Here is an 18,448-nt window from a genome sequence, read left to right on the forward strand (position 1 = left end):
TTTCAAGGATTTAACAACTGTCCATACAAAGTTAAGGTCCTATAGCAAGACAGGTTTACTGACAGTTACTAGTCAGCAAATTATCTACTGGAAAATGATATGTGAGATGACAAGCAGTCCATTCTGATTAAGACAAGAACTGGCTGAGAGGTTATATATATATATAAAATTATGATGGAGGAAGCAGTTTGCTATCTGTTACTTTTTCAAATTTTACATAAAATACTGTGCAAATGGCTTTCAGGACTACTGCTGAATTTTTTACTCTACTTGAAAAGTATGCCAGATCAGAAGTAGTTAACATCCCGCAACTCAAACTGCAAGGCAAAACTTCAAGCTAAAACCAGTTTCTTGAGCTAGAAGTTCCAAGTACAGTCTTCCAACCAATTGAATGCATTTATGATGATTACAAAAGACTGAAAAGGAGGACTGAAATAACCTTTCTTCAATATACTATTTAAGAGTTCCATTGACAAGGTATAAACTTTTTTTGAAGACTACTCAGGAGTGTTCTCATCTCAACTACATACAGTTTGTTGTCAAAGAAACCGATTTACAAAAGATCTCATGCATGGCCATAAGCTTATTAGCCTCAGGTTTAGAATCTCACTTAATATAGAGGATTAATTCCCAGGATTATACTTAGGCCAATATCCCTAAGAGAAACACTTTGATGAGAGCAGAAAAAAGGAGATTCTCTGGGTAGATATAAGCATGGATGTCCCAATTTAGTATTCAGATGGGTACTGAATCAGTGCACATGTCATGGTAAATTTAAGTCCTTCTGAGAAAGGGTGCTAATTAGCCAGTTACTCAGGACACAGAAATCCACACCCTGAAACCCAACAATGTCTACCTCTCTCACAAGATATTCCCCAAATAAGTTTGGCACTGTAGGAAAGTCAAATGACACCTCCTTGTATTGTTAATATATAGGTGCTAATACAAAAATGAAAGCTGTAAGTCAAGATGAAAATGGGATCTTTTTAAGTGGAGTACTCTACATCACACTTGACAGAAAAGAACAGAAATGACAGCTGCTAGTGTCAGCACATGGAAGTTAAAGAATACAATTCAGCTACTGTAATGGGACAAACAGTAATATGTCTTCTTCAGTATGAGGAAGAATCCTAAATAAAAAGGAGCCTTTCTACACTGCTGAGATAATTCTATGGCTCTGTCCTTCAAAATAAATCCCACTCTGCTCTGATCAGATTTGCGCTGGGAAGATCCCAAAGGAAAACTATGTACATGGAAAAGGTGGATTGGAGGTTGGTGGGGAGCAGAACCGAAGCCTACAACCAAGGTGAATGATGTCTAATACACAGAGATTGTACGACTGAAATTGCTAACTAAAAAATATTTAACTAGATTTTGGTAAACTATTTAGCCTTTCATTTTTAGTCATATTCTGTAAATTGGAAAAATGTTGGTACCACTAAAGAGTACTTAATAATCTTTGTAAAAAAAAATGTTTCTTTATAGTCTTCTAGAGAGCGTTAATACTTAACGTTTAGTTTACATCGCAAATTGTACATGGTCTCACCTAAAGAAGAGTGCAGCACTTTATCAGATCATTTTACAAGTTAGATTCAAAGCTAAGTCAAGTCAGTATTCATTTTGGATTTGATTAAACTGAAATCTCATGAATAGATCTTATCAGAATTTGGCCACAATAACAGAAAACAGTCATTTCCTGTTTTCATATGCAACTTAGATGCAAAATCAAAGAGCCAAATCCTGATGCAAGGGTGCTTGTAAGCAGTTATAATTGACACCTACCATGTTGTTTATTAAGTAATATAACCTGTTGCATTTCTACAGTAAACTTTAAAGAATCCAACATTTACAAAGCTTGTTTAGAGCTTTTCTGCCAACTATCTAATCAACACATTACCAAGCTACGAATATCACTTATGAATTATCACATATGAAAGAATAAGAATGACTGAAAAGATAAAAAGGCCAGATTTTCTCTTAGGTGATTAAAATTCAAAATATATATGCCAAAGTCAGGCTAATTATTTTTGTGTTTACATCGGTGGAGAAAGATGTCCAGTAACTCAAAAATGTAGATGGAAAATATCTAAAAAATGAGCCAAGTTTAAAAAAAAAAAAGAGAGAAAATTACTGATAATTACTACATTTTGATTTGGCTTCCAACAGTTATGTCTATTCTTATTGCAATGCTTTGGATCCTCCCCCAAATTCTGATTTGTCATCTAAAATTTTGATGTCATCTAAAAGCCATATTAGCGAGTTTTGGAAAGTTCCATAATAAATGCAAGCCTGACAGCAGATGAGAATGCTTTGTCAGGCTCTGGAAAGACTACCCTTCAAAACAATCACATCGTATAAATTAGTTCTTGGTTCTAGAAAAGATCAGATGAGGAGGACTGGGCAGGCAATGGAGAAAAAAAAAGATGTTGCCATTTTCTTGTGTAAGCAAACAATTTTGTAGACTGAATTTAAGCAAACCAGCTGGGGAACATTTGCTCTGTATCATTAGCACCTGAAATTCCTTAGACTTGGCTCTCAAGACAGGTAAAAGACAAGACGAAGCCTGAGAGTAAGAATGCTATGAAACACTTAACTGGAGATCACTTGCATTTACTTTTTTGTCAGCTTGACGGGTGGTTGCAGATTGCACCTGCAGAGGCAACGTTTATACCTCCCTTCCCACTCCATGCATTTGAAAGTTGTTTCCTCCAACCAGGCTTATTTTATAAGGTCAGATGATGAGAGAGATTTTGGAAACGTATGATTTTAGTGGTACAAAGAACATGCAACACTAACTGGAGGAACGGGCATTCTTAAAATAGAAAAGCACTGGATCAGAACTCATATCTGTGCAAAGTCTGCAAGTCACCACCACTGCATACTGTTCATGAATACAGCAACAACAGGATGAATGTTGGCAGAAGAAAAATTAAATTATGGGAGTAAGCACCTCGGGTGCCTTCTGATCCTTTCAAGGATGCCATACAATGTTACCTCTATTAGATGTACAAACACAATTCACAAGATAAACCCAGAGATTTAAAACTGGATTCCTATTTGAAAAGTATTCTGACCTATTGTGGGCTTGTGCAATTCTTTGCAACAGAAGAATTGCTTTATTATTTTTCTGTACTTAAAAAAAAGTAAAACCTAAGAGCTGAAATTTTCCAAGCTGGGCCTTGAGTCTAAAAACGTTGAGAATCACTGAATTATGGTGTGGGTGTCAATAGGGACAGTCCTGTAGAAAACCTTATCATCTTTGTTCCATACACACCTACAATTATTTCATATAAATTCCATTTTTTAGAATGATCAGTTGCACACATACTCTGGATTCCATAATGGCAGTCGTAAAATGTAGATACAATATATAGTACGGAGACAATATGTGGTATTCAAGCTCATATAAAGAGCATTGCTTCTTATCCTTATTCTTTTGATGTCCTCCCAAGATGTGGATGATGTCAACATTCCCATATTGTACACCTGTAGTATATATAAACGTTAGAAATGTGTCTTTCCCACTCCGCTCCCTCCATTTGACAGCCCACAGATTTTATTTTAATCTCTAAAGCTTGGTAAAGAAAAAAGATTAAAACTGTTTTGCATGCTAGCATGAATTGATGCCAGCCCTTGGACGTATGTGCATTTGTACTGGCAGAAAGTGAATCACTGGCACCGGACAAAAGTAATTTTAATGTGAAACCCTTGGCATGTTATTGTTTATAAATACCATCCTACCATTATAGTCTTAATATTTCAGTTTTAAGGAAAAATATGTACTCATCAACAACAGAAATTCTGTTTTTGTATTGAATGTTCAATTCCACTAGAGTTCCAAGAAAATACTGTGCCTACCTCCTGTTCATTAGCTCTAATAAAATTCTTAACTACCCTGCACATATCCACCCTTAACATTGATCCTTTATTTGCCTCCTTTACAAGGTTTCCCTGTATCACCCCACAAGTTTAGAGATTTAATTATATTACCATATACAGGATGGAGAATCCGAGAACAAATTACTAAAACACAGCAATCAACAACCCTGTAGGAAGTAACCCAGGTAGTGCCTTACCCTTTGGGGTAATGCAGAAACCAAAGGATTATATAATTTACACTTGTAGGAATGGCATGAATTAAGATTTCTGTTTTAGCAAATATAGTCCACCCATTACGTAGACCAATGAGGGCCAACATTTTTTGGCAGGTTTGCCACAAATTAGCCCTGCATCCTCCCCAAGTGCCACTCTGATACTCATCCCCTACCCAATCTGCTGCTCTGATTTCTGCTCCTTGCTTTGTTCTATTTGCTGTCACCTTCCTGATCTGCTGTGTGGCACACAGAGGCAGCCACTGCCACTTGTTGAACACTCCTAATGTAGGCCAACTATTTAGTCAGGCAGGCTTGCATACTGAAGGAAAGGGAACATGACAAATGCCACTGTAGCTCCTTCTATTACTGAAAAGAGGGTGAACAAAAGATTTCCCCTTTTCTCCCTCCCAGTAGCCGAGGTGAGCCATACCTAGGTGAAATAACCATGCTGAATTAGGCTATACAAAATTCATAGCAGAGACGAGCATCCTTTATCCCCATTTTCGAGATAGATAGGTACAAAAGAATGCCACACAACTGATATGAACCTGGGGTGGATATGGAGCTCCATAGCTCTGGTTCCGAGAACTGAGCTTTGACAACCAGGCTATATTACTTAGTATAATTTTCCCTCAACCAAGAAAACAACTTGAAAAATGTTATTATAGGCCACATGTAGACTGTAAATTTATCACGCCCAGCAGCCTTACCCTCAAAACACACCTTGCTTTTCCTTGCAAGCTGCCTCCATTGTGCATATGCTACTTAGCTCGAAGGCAGGTTATCAAGTACTAATTAACCAGTTCCACGATTCGAAGCTGCATGGAAACAGTTATACTGCTTCTGATTTGGCATGTCTGAGGGTGCTGCTGCCTGGCATGGTCTAGACATAACCATAATGTTTTTACCTACCCATTTGGCCCTGATCTTAAGTCTACTGAAGTCGCTAAAATGACTTACATTCCTTCCATCAGGTCAGATCCATAGGGCATTGTTGACTACACTTTTTTTCACTCTCTCCTGTACTTACACACTTTTGGGTACAAAAATTAAGATTTCTTCCATTCAAATTTCAGGTTTCATCACAGGCATTTAAAGTACAGTGCTAAAATAATGTTAATTATGTTAACAGACTTTTTATACTGGAAATCAACTTAATTTAGCCTCTGCACATTATCGCCCCATCAATAAAATGAGGAGGGTGCCTCCCTAGAGCACATTAGATTATAAAGTGATATCAGATATTATGCTGATAGAAAGTATATAAGTACGTTACATAGACAAGTTGCCCACATCTTCATAAAGCAGGGTATTATTTAGTCTGTAATTAGTGTTAGAAGAAGGTAACTCAAATGTTACATTTTTCATTTTTTCCTCCCATATGTAAAGGTATCTCCTCTAATAACAAACATACATGGTGCTTTTCCTTACTTTTTTAAAACATCTGCTGTGCTAGTTTACCCGTTTGCAAGGTCCTATAGAGTAATATAACTTAACCTCTTTACATCCTCTGCCATCTTTTGCAGTTAAAGGAATTAGAACCATAAGGACGTAGCCCATTAATGATCCACCCACTAACAACAAACTATTGCATGTGACCAATAAACAAGGGATTGGAGAGAGAAGGCCATGGGAAACATGCAGAGGCTTAGATTTTGGTTGCAGAATAAACACAATTTAAAACTACTTCCCTGAGAAAAGCCCCATCACATATTGTAGTAACTTTCAGCTACAAGTAGATGGCTGTAACAAGTAGTGCTTATATTAATATACATTAGTATCCCCAAGACACCTGTAGCAATAATGACTGTTATAGAGCAAAACCTTTACAGAAAACATGTTTCTGACTTATAATTTTTCAGTGTGAATGCGGAAAGCACTTGAATAAACTATGCAGATTTTTAGTCAGTAGAAAACTACTTTAAAACAGAGGCAGAGCTATCTATTTGGAGTGAATTATACTTTTAAAAATGCTGAAGTTTACTATGTGGCATGCTGTCTCAAAACATTTTTATTATGTTTTATTATCATCCTACCTGGATGCGTTTGAAACTCTTCAACAATGCTGCCTGCTGTCACACCACTGAAAGATCACTAAAATGTCTATCACTTCTTTTTTTATGCATTTGCAGTTGACTAGCTACTCAAGATATAATCCTGTGGCCATTTCAGAATCAAAGTGCATTCAGATCAAAGGAGTCTATGAGAAACGACTGACGCCCCTACTGTGTTCTGAGTTGCAATTCCACAAGGCATAGTCTCTACTGAAGATGGTGAACTATTTTTTTCCTCCCATCTCCAGGGGAAATGGGGATGTTCTATAAAGGTTTACTGGGTCTCCCAGTAAAAAGGACTAGCTTGTAATTACTTACTTTCATTCTGCAAATACTCAAAGAAACACAGCAAAACACAAGATTTCTCATATGAAAGTCTACTTCAACAGGCAGATCTGGGTAATTTGTCTTGATAGGTGTTGGACCCACTCTTAAGTTGCTGATCATTTGAAATGAGCAAGTGAGTAAACATAAAGAGGGCGCCTATTTCACTGACAGTGGCAAATAAGCATTCTTATTTAATAATATATTTTAAGTATCAAAGAAAATTCTGGTGAGATGCACTGATAGTAAATGGCTTCGATGCATGGGAAGTGAGCCTTGCAGAACTAGAATTCCTCAGTTCTGAGCATGTGCTCAGCTTATCCAAACAGCCAACTCTGACTAACATTTCCATCAAAACTACAGCAATATCAATATAGATATACAGAGAATTAAAGGACTCATGTATGATTCACTATTTTCTCTCTCTCTAGTGAATCATGCACAACAGTCCTTTACATCTCTGACATGTCTATAATACAACCATAGTTTCACACTCTTTCACACCTATTACTGCAGGCTGTCAAGGAAACATGTTGCATAGTTGAACATTGAAAAAGGTTCCTTTTCAACTGTAACAGCTGCACTTTTTAAAAGTGAAAGCTTATATTCTCAGAAAATGAAGGAATACATCAGACCAACAGCAGCACAGAAGATTTGCACCACAGAACTAAAGCTAGAAATGTTAAGGTAGACAGAATATAATTATGTATAGTGGATTTATCCTGGAACACCATGCTGTTGTGAAAATGGCCATCCAACCAGAAACATGGGTTACAGTTCATTTTGATTTCTATTCAGCGATAAAATGACTACTATACAACTATACACATAAACAATTAACATGTCTTGGTATTCATTTTTAAATAATTTTATAATAATATTTTTAAATTAATAATATTTTTATATTAATTTTTAAAGAATAAACGATTTTAAAGGAAGGAGGAAAGAATTTATTTGCAAGCACCTTGTATTTTGAAATAAGGGCACTTGAAATGGAACTGGCCGTGCGTGTAGTTTGTGTATATAAATTAATAGCTGAAATACCTGAAATGAAATCTGCCTAATCTAAGGACTCTTTCATCTGGGCAAGTTACAGGAAAGCTACCAAGCTAGGGTGTGAAATTACAGAGCATTAGCTATTCTATTAAGGACTAAGTAATTGATTAAGGATTGATCATGAATATCAAGTATTAGTTCCTATACTTCCCCCATGTATTCCTTGCAGATACCTGTTATTTTTCTTCTTATATATGGTTTGTATGTTCTTTAGGGCAAGAAGCCTCCCTTAGTTATACATTTCTACCCATGATGTTTAGTAGTCCCATCACAGCAGGATCTGAGTACCATTGCTGTATTTATCTTCACAGTTACCTAAACCCAAGTGTATAGATGAGAAACTGAGACCCAGCTACTAAAGCTCAAGCACCTAAATATCTCTGAGGATATCTCTCTGGGCCTAACAGACTTCCTCAAGGTCACAAAGGAAGTGTGTGGTGAAACAGAAAATTGCATGCATGTCTCACAAGCATCTTAACCATTTAGTTTCTACAGTACCTTGCAAAAGAGGAACTATTGGGTTCTGTTACAATACAAATAAATAGAAGTAAATAAATAAATACATTTTATATATTTAAACACACACACACAAGAACTGTACCCATCACCCTAAAAATGTCTGGGGCAACCAATCTTTAGTATGGACTATTAGTCTGAAAAATATCACTTCTAACCTGAAGCTGGTTCAACTTACTTAAAGCGTAAAGCACCTGAAACCACTGACTTTCATTTTGTTACATTCTTATCACTTAAAACAGATGAACAGATTAAAAAAGAAAATTATGCAGCTGACTAGTAAATTCCTGAAATAAGATTTTATAATGGAAAGCTGACCCATGCTAACCTATAGGAATGCTGTTATAAAGACAAACATGTGTTCTACTTACTGAATTTGACTAAAAATTTATATGTTTCACTAAACTGCTCTTTATCGCATGTTTCACTTACTTCAAAGCTTCTTCCAGTTTGTGAATTTTCTTTTGAGCATCCCCTTTCTCTTTCTCAAGGTCATTTTGCAACCCATGAACCTACAATTTAGAAGAAAAAAAGGACATTTTCACTATCCACCAAATTATTACTCTATATTCATTATGATACACAGTAAATTTCTTTTGCACAAGTATATGTAATAATCTGATGAAATATACATATCTGCATAAACAAACACACCGCTAATACATGTACACACAAATGTATATATGTACACATACAAAACTAACAAAATTCACCCCATGACACTCATATACAGAGTAGCTAAATGTGTCGTGCCATTAAGAACTCTATCTTTATTGAAAATATTCATCAGTTTATATTGTAAAATTTCTGAAACAAGCGTTATTATCTTATTTTGAAAGTTTGTACAAGAACTAACACTTTTTGGGTGCCACTGTAACACAAATAGTGATAAACAGTCCACTGCCTTCCAGATGCAGTTAAAGCTGCGAATTTTGATCTTTATAGCCTTACAATGATAATGATAGATCCTAGCTATCCAGAAAACGCTCTTTTTCCTTTCAAAGTAACAAAAATATAGTAGCTCTGACACATACTCCCTATAGTCAATGTCTGCTGGTCAAAAGCAGATTTCCTCTGTAAATGGCTTCTTACTCTGATTCTGTTGGACCAAGACATCAAGTGAGCTTTGGAGCAGGGGCTCACAATTTTTTTATTCCTGAGGCCCTCCTAGCATGCTATAAAAACTCCATAGTCCACCTGTGCCGCTCCCTGCATGGGAGAGGATCAGCCCAACTCGCCAGGCCTGCCTGCACGGCCCCAGGTGCAGCGGGCAAGGCTCAGGAGTGGGGAGCCCCGGGGGCCACACTCAGCTGAGAAGCAACAGTGTGGAACCTTGCCCACCCACCCGCCTGTTCATGGCGCCCCCCACAAGGTGGAGGTTGGGGGGCAAGGAGGGCACAAGGCCACCCCCACCTCTTCCTCGGGACTCATCTCAGCCCTGGGTGGCCGAGGTGACTCCTCCCTGTGCCAGGCCAGGCGAACCCCCTAAAGCCTGCTTGTGGACCCCCTGGGATGCCGTGGACCCCCAGTTAAAAAACGCTGCTTTAGAGTTTGTTATGCTCCTGGGGACAAGGCAAAACACCCCTGTTCAAAGTATATTTGTATTAAACTAAGGAATATTAAGTATAAGGCTCTTTTTTTTTTTTTTTGGTTGTAACCATTTGGGGAGATTCCTGTTCTATTTTCTTTGTAAGAAAGGTACTTGCAAATTTAGGAAGTATTTTTATTGCTCACGTTTATTTATCATACGGTATTTCAATAAGTTATTACAATAAAAGTTATTTATATTGAAGTACTCAGACTTAAGAAACAACTAATTTTATCCATTTTACAGTGTTAGTTTGAAATCAGGCAGAAGGCAAGGCAGATCTGCACCTTCCAGACACACACACACCCGCACCCACACATGCACACGTGTATACATATACAGCATAAGCTTTTGGGAGCTCCAGCCCACTTCATCAGATGCTGTGAAAAGACATGCACAGAATAGTGTATAAAATGGAGAGAGTGATTTGAATACAAAAGACAGAAAGAGAGGAAGAAGAGAGGAGGGAAAGAAGCAGTGCTGGGAGAGGCAAACAAGCAAGCAATAAATTGTAGGAACACAGGAGTCAAAAAGCTGATTCAAGTACCAGGATAAGAATCCAGAGTCCTTGTTTAAACCAAACTTAACACAATCAAGTCTGTGGACGATTTCTTATTCTGCAATTTCCAATTCAAATTGGTTTCTAAAGTTTTGCTGCCTAAGAACAGTTACCCTGAAGTCAGTGATGGAATTTAGAGCTGAGAAATTTTGGCAGCCATTTTGTTTCGAAGTGTTTCAGGCCATTTCAACACCCAAAACACCAAATCCAAATAGCAATGGAGGCTCAGAAGCATCTCCAAAATGACATTTGACCTCGTTTGACCCCAGCATTCTTTCCTGCCCAGGGCAGGGGGTCAGACTTGATGATCTGCTCAGGTTCCTTCCGACCCGACCAACTATGAAACTATGAAATGAGGCATCTGAAACGTTTTGAAAATGTTTCAGAAAATTTCAGAGTTTTGGAGTTGGGCTTGCAGGGAAACAGCTGCACACTGCTGCCCTGCTGCGTAACTCAGCCTCACAGGGAGCAGAGATTCGCGCCGGGGGTCTCCTCACTGCAGCTGCCGGCCCCGCACTGCCCCAGTGACGTGGGGCTGCCCAGGGCGGGCAGTGGTGGCAAGGAGACGTCCAGCATGGATCTCTGCTCCCTGCAGAGCCAGGTCACGTGGCAGGGCAGTGCTGGTCCCTGCCGCACGACCTCGCTCTGCAGGGAGCAGCAACCAATGCTGCGCAGGGTGGGCAGCGACAGCAAGGAGATCCCCACTGTGGATCTCTGCTCCCTGCGGAGCCAGGTTGTGCAGCAGGGCAGTGATGGTCTCTGCCATGCAACCTGGCTCTGCAGGGAACAGAGAAGAGATCCGGTGCTGCACGGGGCAGGCAGCGGCAGTGAGGAGATCCCAGCGTGACTTTGCTCCCTGCAGAGCCAAGCTGCCAGCAGGGACCAGCAGGCTTGCTTGCCGCTCTGCACTGCTTCCCTGCCCTGCAACCCAGCATGACAGGGATCAGAGATCCACGCAAGGGGTCTCCTCGCCTGCACAGAGGGCAGCGGTCCTCCCACTCTCCTGGATGAGCCACCCATGGCCTTGTTCTGTTCCCCACTGGGGTCCTTGGCCCTGCCCAGCTGGGTAGTAGGGCTATGCAAAGCTTGCAGCCCGTTCAAAACAGATTCGGAGGAGGTTCGGCAGATCCAAATCTCCGAAACAGATTTGGCTGAAAAGAAACAGGACAGTGATCCAAAACACCAAAACAAATCACTGTCCTCCGGAACAGCCAAATCTGAAACCAAACTAAAACACAGCCATTTCGCACAGCCTTGATGGAAATGTCCAGGGAAGTTAAAGTGTTCTGCCAGAGGGCACTCTGTGTCTTTCTAGAGCCGGTTGGTGTTAACACATTCGACACAGAGGGACTGTCCTGTCTGAGAGAGCAGAGAGGCAATGTAAGCAGGTGAGGGTATATATGACCTGGACAAAGTTGCAGGTTAATGATATAATTGGAAGTTATATCCTGTATTATTTTGGTCCAGTAATGATGTGGTCTGTATTGATTGTGGGTGGAGGGACACAGCTGATACTTGGGTCTGCTGCAAGGGCTGGTGCCTCAGTGAGAATGGAAGTTAAGTAACCTGTTGCTTTAGAGAGACTATTGTAGGCTGGGGGGCTGTTTGTCTCTCACAGCTACCTTGAGACAGTTGTCTTTTTCCAGGAGGGATTGGAGACCATTAATGATATGTCTAGGGTGTTCAAGCTGAGGGCTGCAGTGACAACCAGAAGGCTTCTGCTGTCCTCATCACTGGGTTGGTATTGTAGCAAGTCAGAACAAGGTTTTAGTTTGGCTTTGTTGATATGAGTGGCTACAGTTTTGGGATTTCATTGTAGTTCCCTACAATTTAGTTACAATCTCTGCTCCAGATCCTTAAAGTGTACATCCTGTTTGGTGGGATCAGAGCAGATATGGCTATAAAGTGAAACTTTACTGTAGATCATGGATCTAGTGGTGTGCTTAAGGTAAAAGCTGGTGGTGTAATGGTAGTTGTAGTGGTCAATTTCTGATGCAATGTGGTAGCAAGGTGGCTTTTACAAACCTCCTCTGTAGCATCTAGGAAATTAATGTGCTGGATGGATCAGTCTAGAATTAGTTTAATGGAGGAGTGAAAGTTGTTAAAATCCTAATAAAATTTTTCTAGACATTCCTTCCCATGTGTCCATACTATGAAGAGGTCACTGATGTATCTTAAGTGTTTCAGAGGGAAGAGAAGGCAACTGCGGAGGAAAAGGACTTCAAGGTCATGTTGGCATATTGAGGGACCATACACATGCCCATGGCAGTACCATTTGTTTGTAGGTAGAAGAAACCCTTAAACTGAAACAGTTGTGTGCCAGGACAAAGCAAGAAAGTATAATGGGAACAGAAGCAGTGTCCTCATTGGGGATAATGTTCTTTATGGGGATGTTTGACATCCACCGCAGCCAGCATGCACTGCCCTGTGCATGTCCTTTCATAGCATATGATGAAGTGAGCTTGGGCTCCCAAAAACGTAGACTAACTATATCAGAGATATATATAGTATATGCATCCTGCTTTATACATTTTATACATACACTGAATTCAAATGGAAGAGATTCAAAGGGTTCTGCATAAATATAAGTATTTGCTGACAATTTATATTGGTATAGTGGTATTTAGAGCAAAAATCAAACATTTGTTAATTTTAAAGTAATCAGGTTGGCAAAAACACATCAACAAAAGGGAGCATATAGAATAAACAAGGGATGTGGTTGAAGAAGTGCAGAAGTCTAGTGTTCTTAAAAAAGATTTTAAAGTAGTCCAAGTGCCATCAGCTAAAAGGTGTTATAAGAATATGCAAACAATGGGAAGTTACTACTCAGACTGGAAAAGCACATTTGTAGTTCCACAGAAACCTCAAGTGGGGAAAAAAAAGAAAATCCATAAACTTACAACATTTGTAAACTCCTTTGACACGAACCACAGTATGTCAATACAGTTTAGTTGATTACATGTTATAGAAGCATTTGCACATTATGATGAAAATCAAATCCCAAGAAAATATCAAAGCATGAATGTATATTAATATCAATAACCTTGAAACTTTATAAAAAGATGTACCGGACAATACAATATGACACTCCAAGATCTCATATGAAAAATAAGAAGGTAAAACCCCCCCCCAAAGTTTACAGATTCTCTGGTAAAAGACTTTACTACAGGTGTTAACTATTTGGAAGTCTGAATAATTAGTTGGTTTCCAACAGGTTCACAAAAAGAAGGCTTTTCAATTATGGTAGTTAGGAGTAGGTGTTACTATCTTGCTATATTATATATGTTTAACAGCTGTCTCAAGAACTGCTCTTGCTAATCTTCTGTCACTGTTATTATATTTAGCTGCCTGCTTGGAATACAAGCAGTAGCTTATTTGTAAAAGGCAGGTGTTTCCTCTGCTTGTAAAACCATTTAGACTAACCAGTTCCTGATTCAGTAGATTAAGAACTTAATCAAATAGTGACATCATTACGGCTATTATCTAGTATATGTATGATGTTCAAGGATCTTAACAGGGAACTGTCATTGTAGATCAATAACAGTTATTTGATCATTTGTATGTACTTAACAAACAGACTGCAGCTGATGCTGTATGGTTCCTATAATAAAGGCAAGTTACTGGGGGTTTTTCTTTGGCATTTTACAGCCCAATCTGTGCTTTCTTTTATGAACACATCAATACCATGGCTCTTACGTACTTTTTTTTCTCAGAGATTTTCAAAGTACACTGTTTCAACAATGTTTCTGAGCATGTGAACTTTAGCAGTTCACTCTACCAAAAAGTTTTCTTCATCTTGTGTATTGCCAAATAGTTACACAATCCTTGCTGAAATAAGTTTTATCTTATCCATTTTTTTAAATCAAAGGACATATTCCCTAGGTAGTAACAACCACTCTTACTTAACCTGAGCCATTTCATGAAGGGCAAAACACAAGACGAGCATGTGAGGAAATAATGATTCCAGCTAGAATGTGCTATTAGTAATATGAGATTTTTGCATCAGTTTACACTCATTTTGCAGCTATTATATATTTTTTATAATAATTAAACTGTTTGAATAAAGTGACGTGGCCCTTACCAATATGACTCATTATTGTTAAAATAGCATAAATTTATACCTGGCATTTTTTTTAGTGTATGAGATGACAAAACCTTTCCTCAAAAAGTTTATATTAAGATAGCAATTCACACTGGTGTTATAGTACTGTAACAGCTCCCAAATAAAAGGAATCACTAATTACTTCAAGTTTTCAGATAACATTGCATCTGATATCAAAAACAAATGTACTAACATTTATGGAGGCAAATCTGAAGCAACTCTCATTGCAGGTCCCAGTGTAGGCCCAGATCCCGCTACTTACTCTGCACTAGCAGAAACTGGTGCCTAGGCAGAGCCTCACTGATCTCAGTAGGGTGCTACAGGATCTCAAAAGTCCAGTCCTTTTTTTTTTTCTTTTCAGGAATGGGACAAAAAGATCGAATACATGTTAGCAATAGAATTTTTTTTCAGCTAGCTCTTGCAACTGGATCCAGTTAGGGACAGCAGTGTGCTCCAGTGAATCTAGCTCAGGATCGAGTCCTTAACATCATCATTTAGAAAGTGAAAGTAAGGAGAACGAAACCAATAAACATTTAGTTTGAATTCTTCAGGAGAAGTTGAGAATTGTACATTGACCTGATTACTGGGGTGTTTCGTTAAGATTATGTTGGCTTAATTCAACAAGAATCCATCTGCAAAAATAACTATGAAGGAAAAATATGTTTCAAGGTTAGCCATCTCTAAGAAACTGCCTAAGATTTGTTGAGGGACAATGCCAGACCCACTGGCTCTCAGAATACTGACTTCATTTCCTGCAGTGTCTTCTGAACGGATTTTGAAACAAAGGGCTAAAACCTGGGAAAGTAAGAAAGCAAAAGAATTAGAAAAGTACTTAAAAGGGAGCCTCAGTAGAGTGAAAGTTGGTAGTTGTTTGAATGAATCAGAAGGAGACACTGAGGTATGTAAAGAAGTCAGTCATGCTTAAATTACTGCTAAGGGATGTTAAAACTACGTGAAAGTGCCATGCACATCACTTTAAAATCCTTCCCACAAGTTTTGTTCCTAATGCTAAGATAAACAATAATTTTAACATGACCGTTTTGCTGCTATGTATCATTGATCACAGGCGGCTAAAAAAAAAAGAAATAGAAGTACTTAAATTTGGTCAGGTTTGTTGAACAGTCATTTCATAGAATACTGGAAAATCCAAAGCCCTGTCTGAGAGTCAAAGAATTGGAAATTTCCATTGTGAGACAGACAGAGGCACAAGGCCTGACACCTGAGAGTGTGTCCAGAGACACCAAAAAGGGAATAATCAAGTCTTGCACCACATAACAATTTACTGTTTAAAGCTGTTGATGTTTAAGTATAAAAATTAGTTATCAGTTAAAAATCAGTTTGTAAAGTGATCTGAAGATTATATATGCTCTTTAATTACTATTCACTATATTTCTACTCTCAAAATCATTTATCTCAGGGAGATGAAGAGCATATGTAAAAGTCCAAATAAAATACACAGCAAATATTTACTGGAAGAAAACAATTGATACAGTTGATAAAATATCAACAATTAAAATTCTCTCTCTTCCTAAAATATCAGCTGAAAGAATGAAAAATCATGGTAAGATCATTATGATCCATATACTTGTCTGCCTCCTCTTCATCAGGGTGTATTTCATCCTAACTGAATTAAAAAGTAGGCATTGTGTTTCAAGCTACAATTATTAATACTTCTGGCAAACAAATTAATAGCTTTATCCATGTCTGAAAGCTGATCATTACTATTAGAGCTTTTAGGTTTCAACAGTTACATATCTGTTCTCTGCCCAATATTCACTTTTTAAGGATCTGTGGATTTCAATCTTTAGTTGCTACATAAAAAGACACATTTTGGAAGTGCATCTTACAATTACCTTTTTATCGTGAACTCTCTCCAAATTAAGTCGTTCCTGTTGAAACTTGTTTTCTTGATCCTGTAAATTAAGATTTTTTTTTTAATAAGCAAGCCACAAGTTCTGTAACTCTTCTAATACTCAGTTATTTGAAGATGCCTCTGAAAACAGCAGTGAGAAGACACAGGTCAAGTTTGGTCTTCGTCCATAACTCACAAGCACAGGCTACAGGGCAACAGAATTAGAACCTGAGGATGCATAAGTGGAGAGTGCTTTCCTCCTGCTTTACAACAATTCATCCCACCAACTATGAACAATGTTGAAGTATTGCAAATATAACAGTAACTAATCCTCCTGTGCCGATAAAATGGCTGCTCTACCCCAAGTCAGGGGAGAGGAAGATACGATGTAGGAAAAGGAGATACTTGGGGCCCGAGCAGGGATGCAGAGAATATGTAGTAGAGAGCAGAAAGGAATAACCTGTGTATCTATGAGAATTCAGAACATGTAACTGAATTGTTAAAATATAACAGTAAAAAAATAAAATTATGTTAACTCACACAAATACAAATATTGCTGTGAAAGACAGATACATGATTTATTATTAACTTTACTATATACTTCTCTATAATCTGCCGATACATGCTTTTATTTCAGTTCAACACACAGGGAATTAAGACAAACTGTCACAATATTTCTTTAAGAGGCTTAGTCAGAAATATAAGAAGTTTTACCCTTTTAAATGCAAAGAGATTGACGCCTCTTATTTTCACAAACTCCAAAATTTATCTTAGTTTGGTATTCTATTCATACAAATCATGGGAACGAGGAAAAAGGGCTCACCCTTAGCTGTTGCTGCCTTTGATGTTCTGATTCTTGTAACTGTTGTTTTAATTGAGACACACTCTGTTCTAATTCTTCAATCACATCAGATGCCTGCAGGGATTACAGGAAGAGGGAATGTTTGTCTTGTATTCTCCATTACCTGAATAGAAGTGACTCGGTCTTTCTTTTTCCAATGTTCCATCAAAAATCAGAAAAATGATCAACTTGGAAAAGAACCTTTTTTTAAACAGTTAGTACTTTAAGAACCCTTTTTTAAACAGTTAGTACTTTTTTTTAAAAGTATTTCTGGAAAAGAAACTTTTTTTAAACAGCTAGTACTTTTTTTAAAAATATTTCTGTGCTATTGAAAATATGAATAAGATCATAATAAAAAATAGTAATAGGCCGCTAATTTAATGGAGAAAAAAATCTGAACATAAAATGGAGAAAGTCATTCAGTGTTTCCCTAGCAAAGCTCTTAGCATTTTAGTAAATGAGGCCGCAACAAAACTGCTGTGGCTGTTCTAGATTTATCAACTGGTTTAGAAATAACTTCTTGAAAATTGGGACTGTTTTCTAATACATATTTGACCTATGTTGTAGGTACATATACTATCACCAAGGCTTGTTATTTATACAAAAATACTGAATTCTAACATTTTGGAGCTGAATACTGATATGGCCTAGCTTACTTTGCAAAAATTCAAATATACATGAAACAAAATGTTCCATAAATAATGGCTGGAAAATATACTAATTTATACCCGAGGAAAAATATTTTTCTTCATACCACTTCTCAAACTATTTATTGAAGAGACCTCATACAAGCCAGCAAGTCGGTGCTCTAAGTTTTCAAGCATAGTTTTTTTGGCACCTGAAACCTTACGTTCGTACATCCAAGATGAGGGCTCAGCTAATAACTACCTGACATACGCAAATACCACCTGCGCACACATTTCAGAATTTTTTTGCGCTCAAATTTGGTAATGCAAATGTAAACCCTAATGCTATAAGCAGGTATGCATGGGGACACTTTAGGCAACTGAAAAGTCTCACTGACTAGTTATTTGCACACATTAGTGCTTGCAAGATTGAAGAGACCACTTCTAAACATCTTCCTCCTTTATGTACATAAGTGGTAAGCAACCATTTTTATGCCTATTACTCCTGGAAAGCTGTATCCCTGTAAATATACCTGAGCTGCAGAGAGAGCGTGTTCCTGTTTTATAAAATTTATGTCAGCATCATATTTGCTTTGTAGTTGTTGAATATTCTGCTCATAATCTTGTATAATGTGATCCTTCTCTTTCTGAAGTGAGTTGCACCTACAAGTATTAAAGAAACAATAATAAAATTAGTTCCTAATTTTGGCTAATTTTCTTTTTTGCTAACTCCATTCACCCAGACACCCATCCCATTAAGTGAAATGTAAATAAATAATGAGTAACTAATATATTCGTTTCATTGTAAACATTATTTTATGTGAGGGCTAAAAAAG

At 37.8% G+C, this 18,448-nt stretch overlaps 1 protein-coding gene across 2 annotated transcripts in view; it reads right to left on the minus strand.

Moving 5' to 3' along the window:
* The window catches only part of CEP112 (centrosomal protein 112), a 275,736-nt gene that overhangs the window by 166,125 nt on the left and 91,163 nt on the right, over positions 1-18,448 (minus strand). For both annotated transcript variants that reach the window (XM_019542365.1, XM_019542364.1), the window contains 4 exons: positions 18,146-18,275; positions 16,969-17,061; positions 16,147-16,206; positions 8,477-8,556 (listed from right to left, as the gene is read on the minus strand). In XM_019542365.1, coding sequence (XP_019397910.1) covers positions 8,477-8,556; positions 16,147-16,206; positions 16,969-17,061; positions 18,146-18,275 — 363 coding nt within the window. The remainder of the gene's footprint in view (positions 1-8,476; positions 8,557-16,146; positions 16,207-16,968; positions 17,062-18,145; positions 18,276-18,448) is intronic.

This window comes from Crocodylus porosus, unplaced genomic scaffold (assembly GCF_001723895.1).
Source record: "Crocodylus porosus isolate Cpor-Errol unplaced genomic scaffold, CroPor_comp1, whole genome shotgun sequence".
Lineage (NCBI taxonomy): Eukaryota > Metazoa > Chordata > Crocodylia > Crocodylidae > Crocodylus > Crocodylus porosus.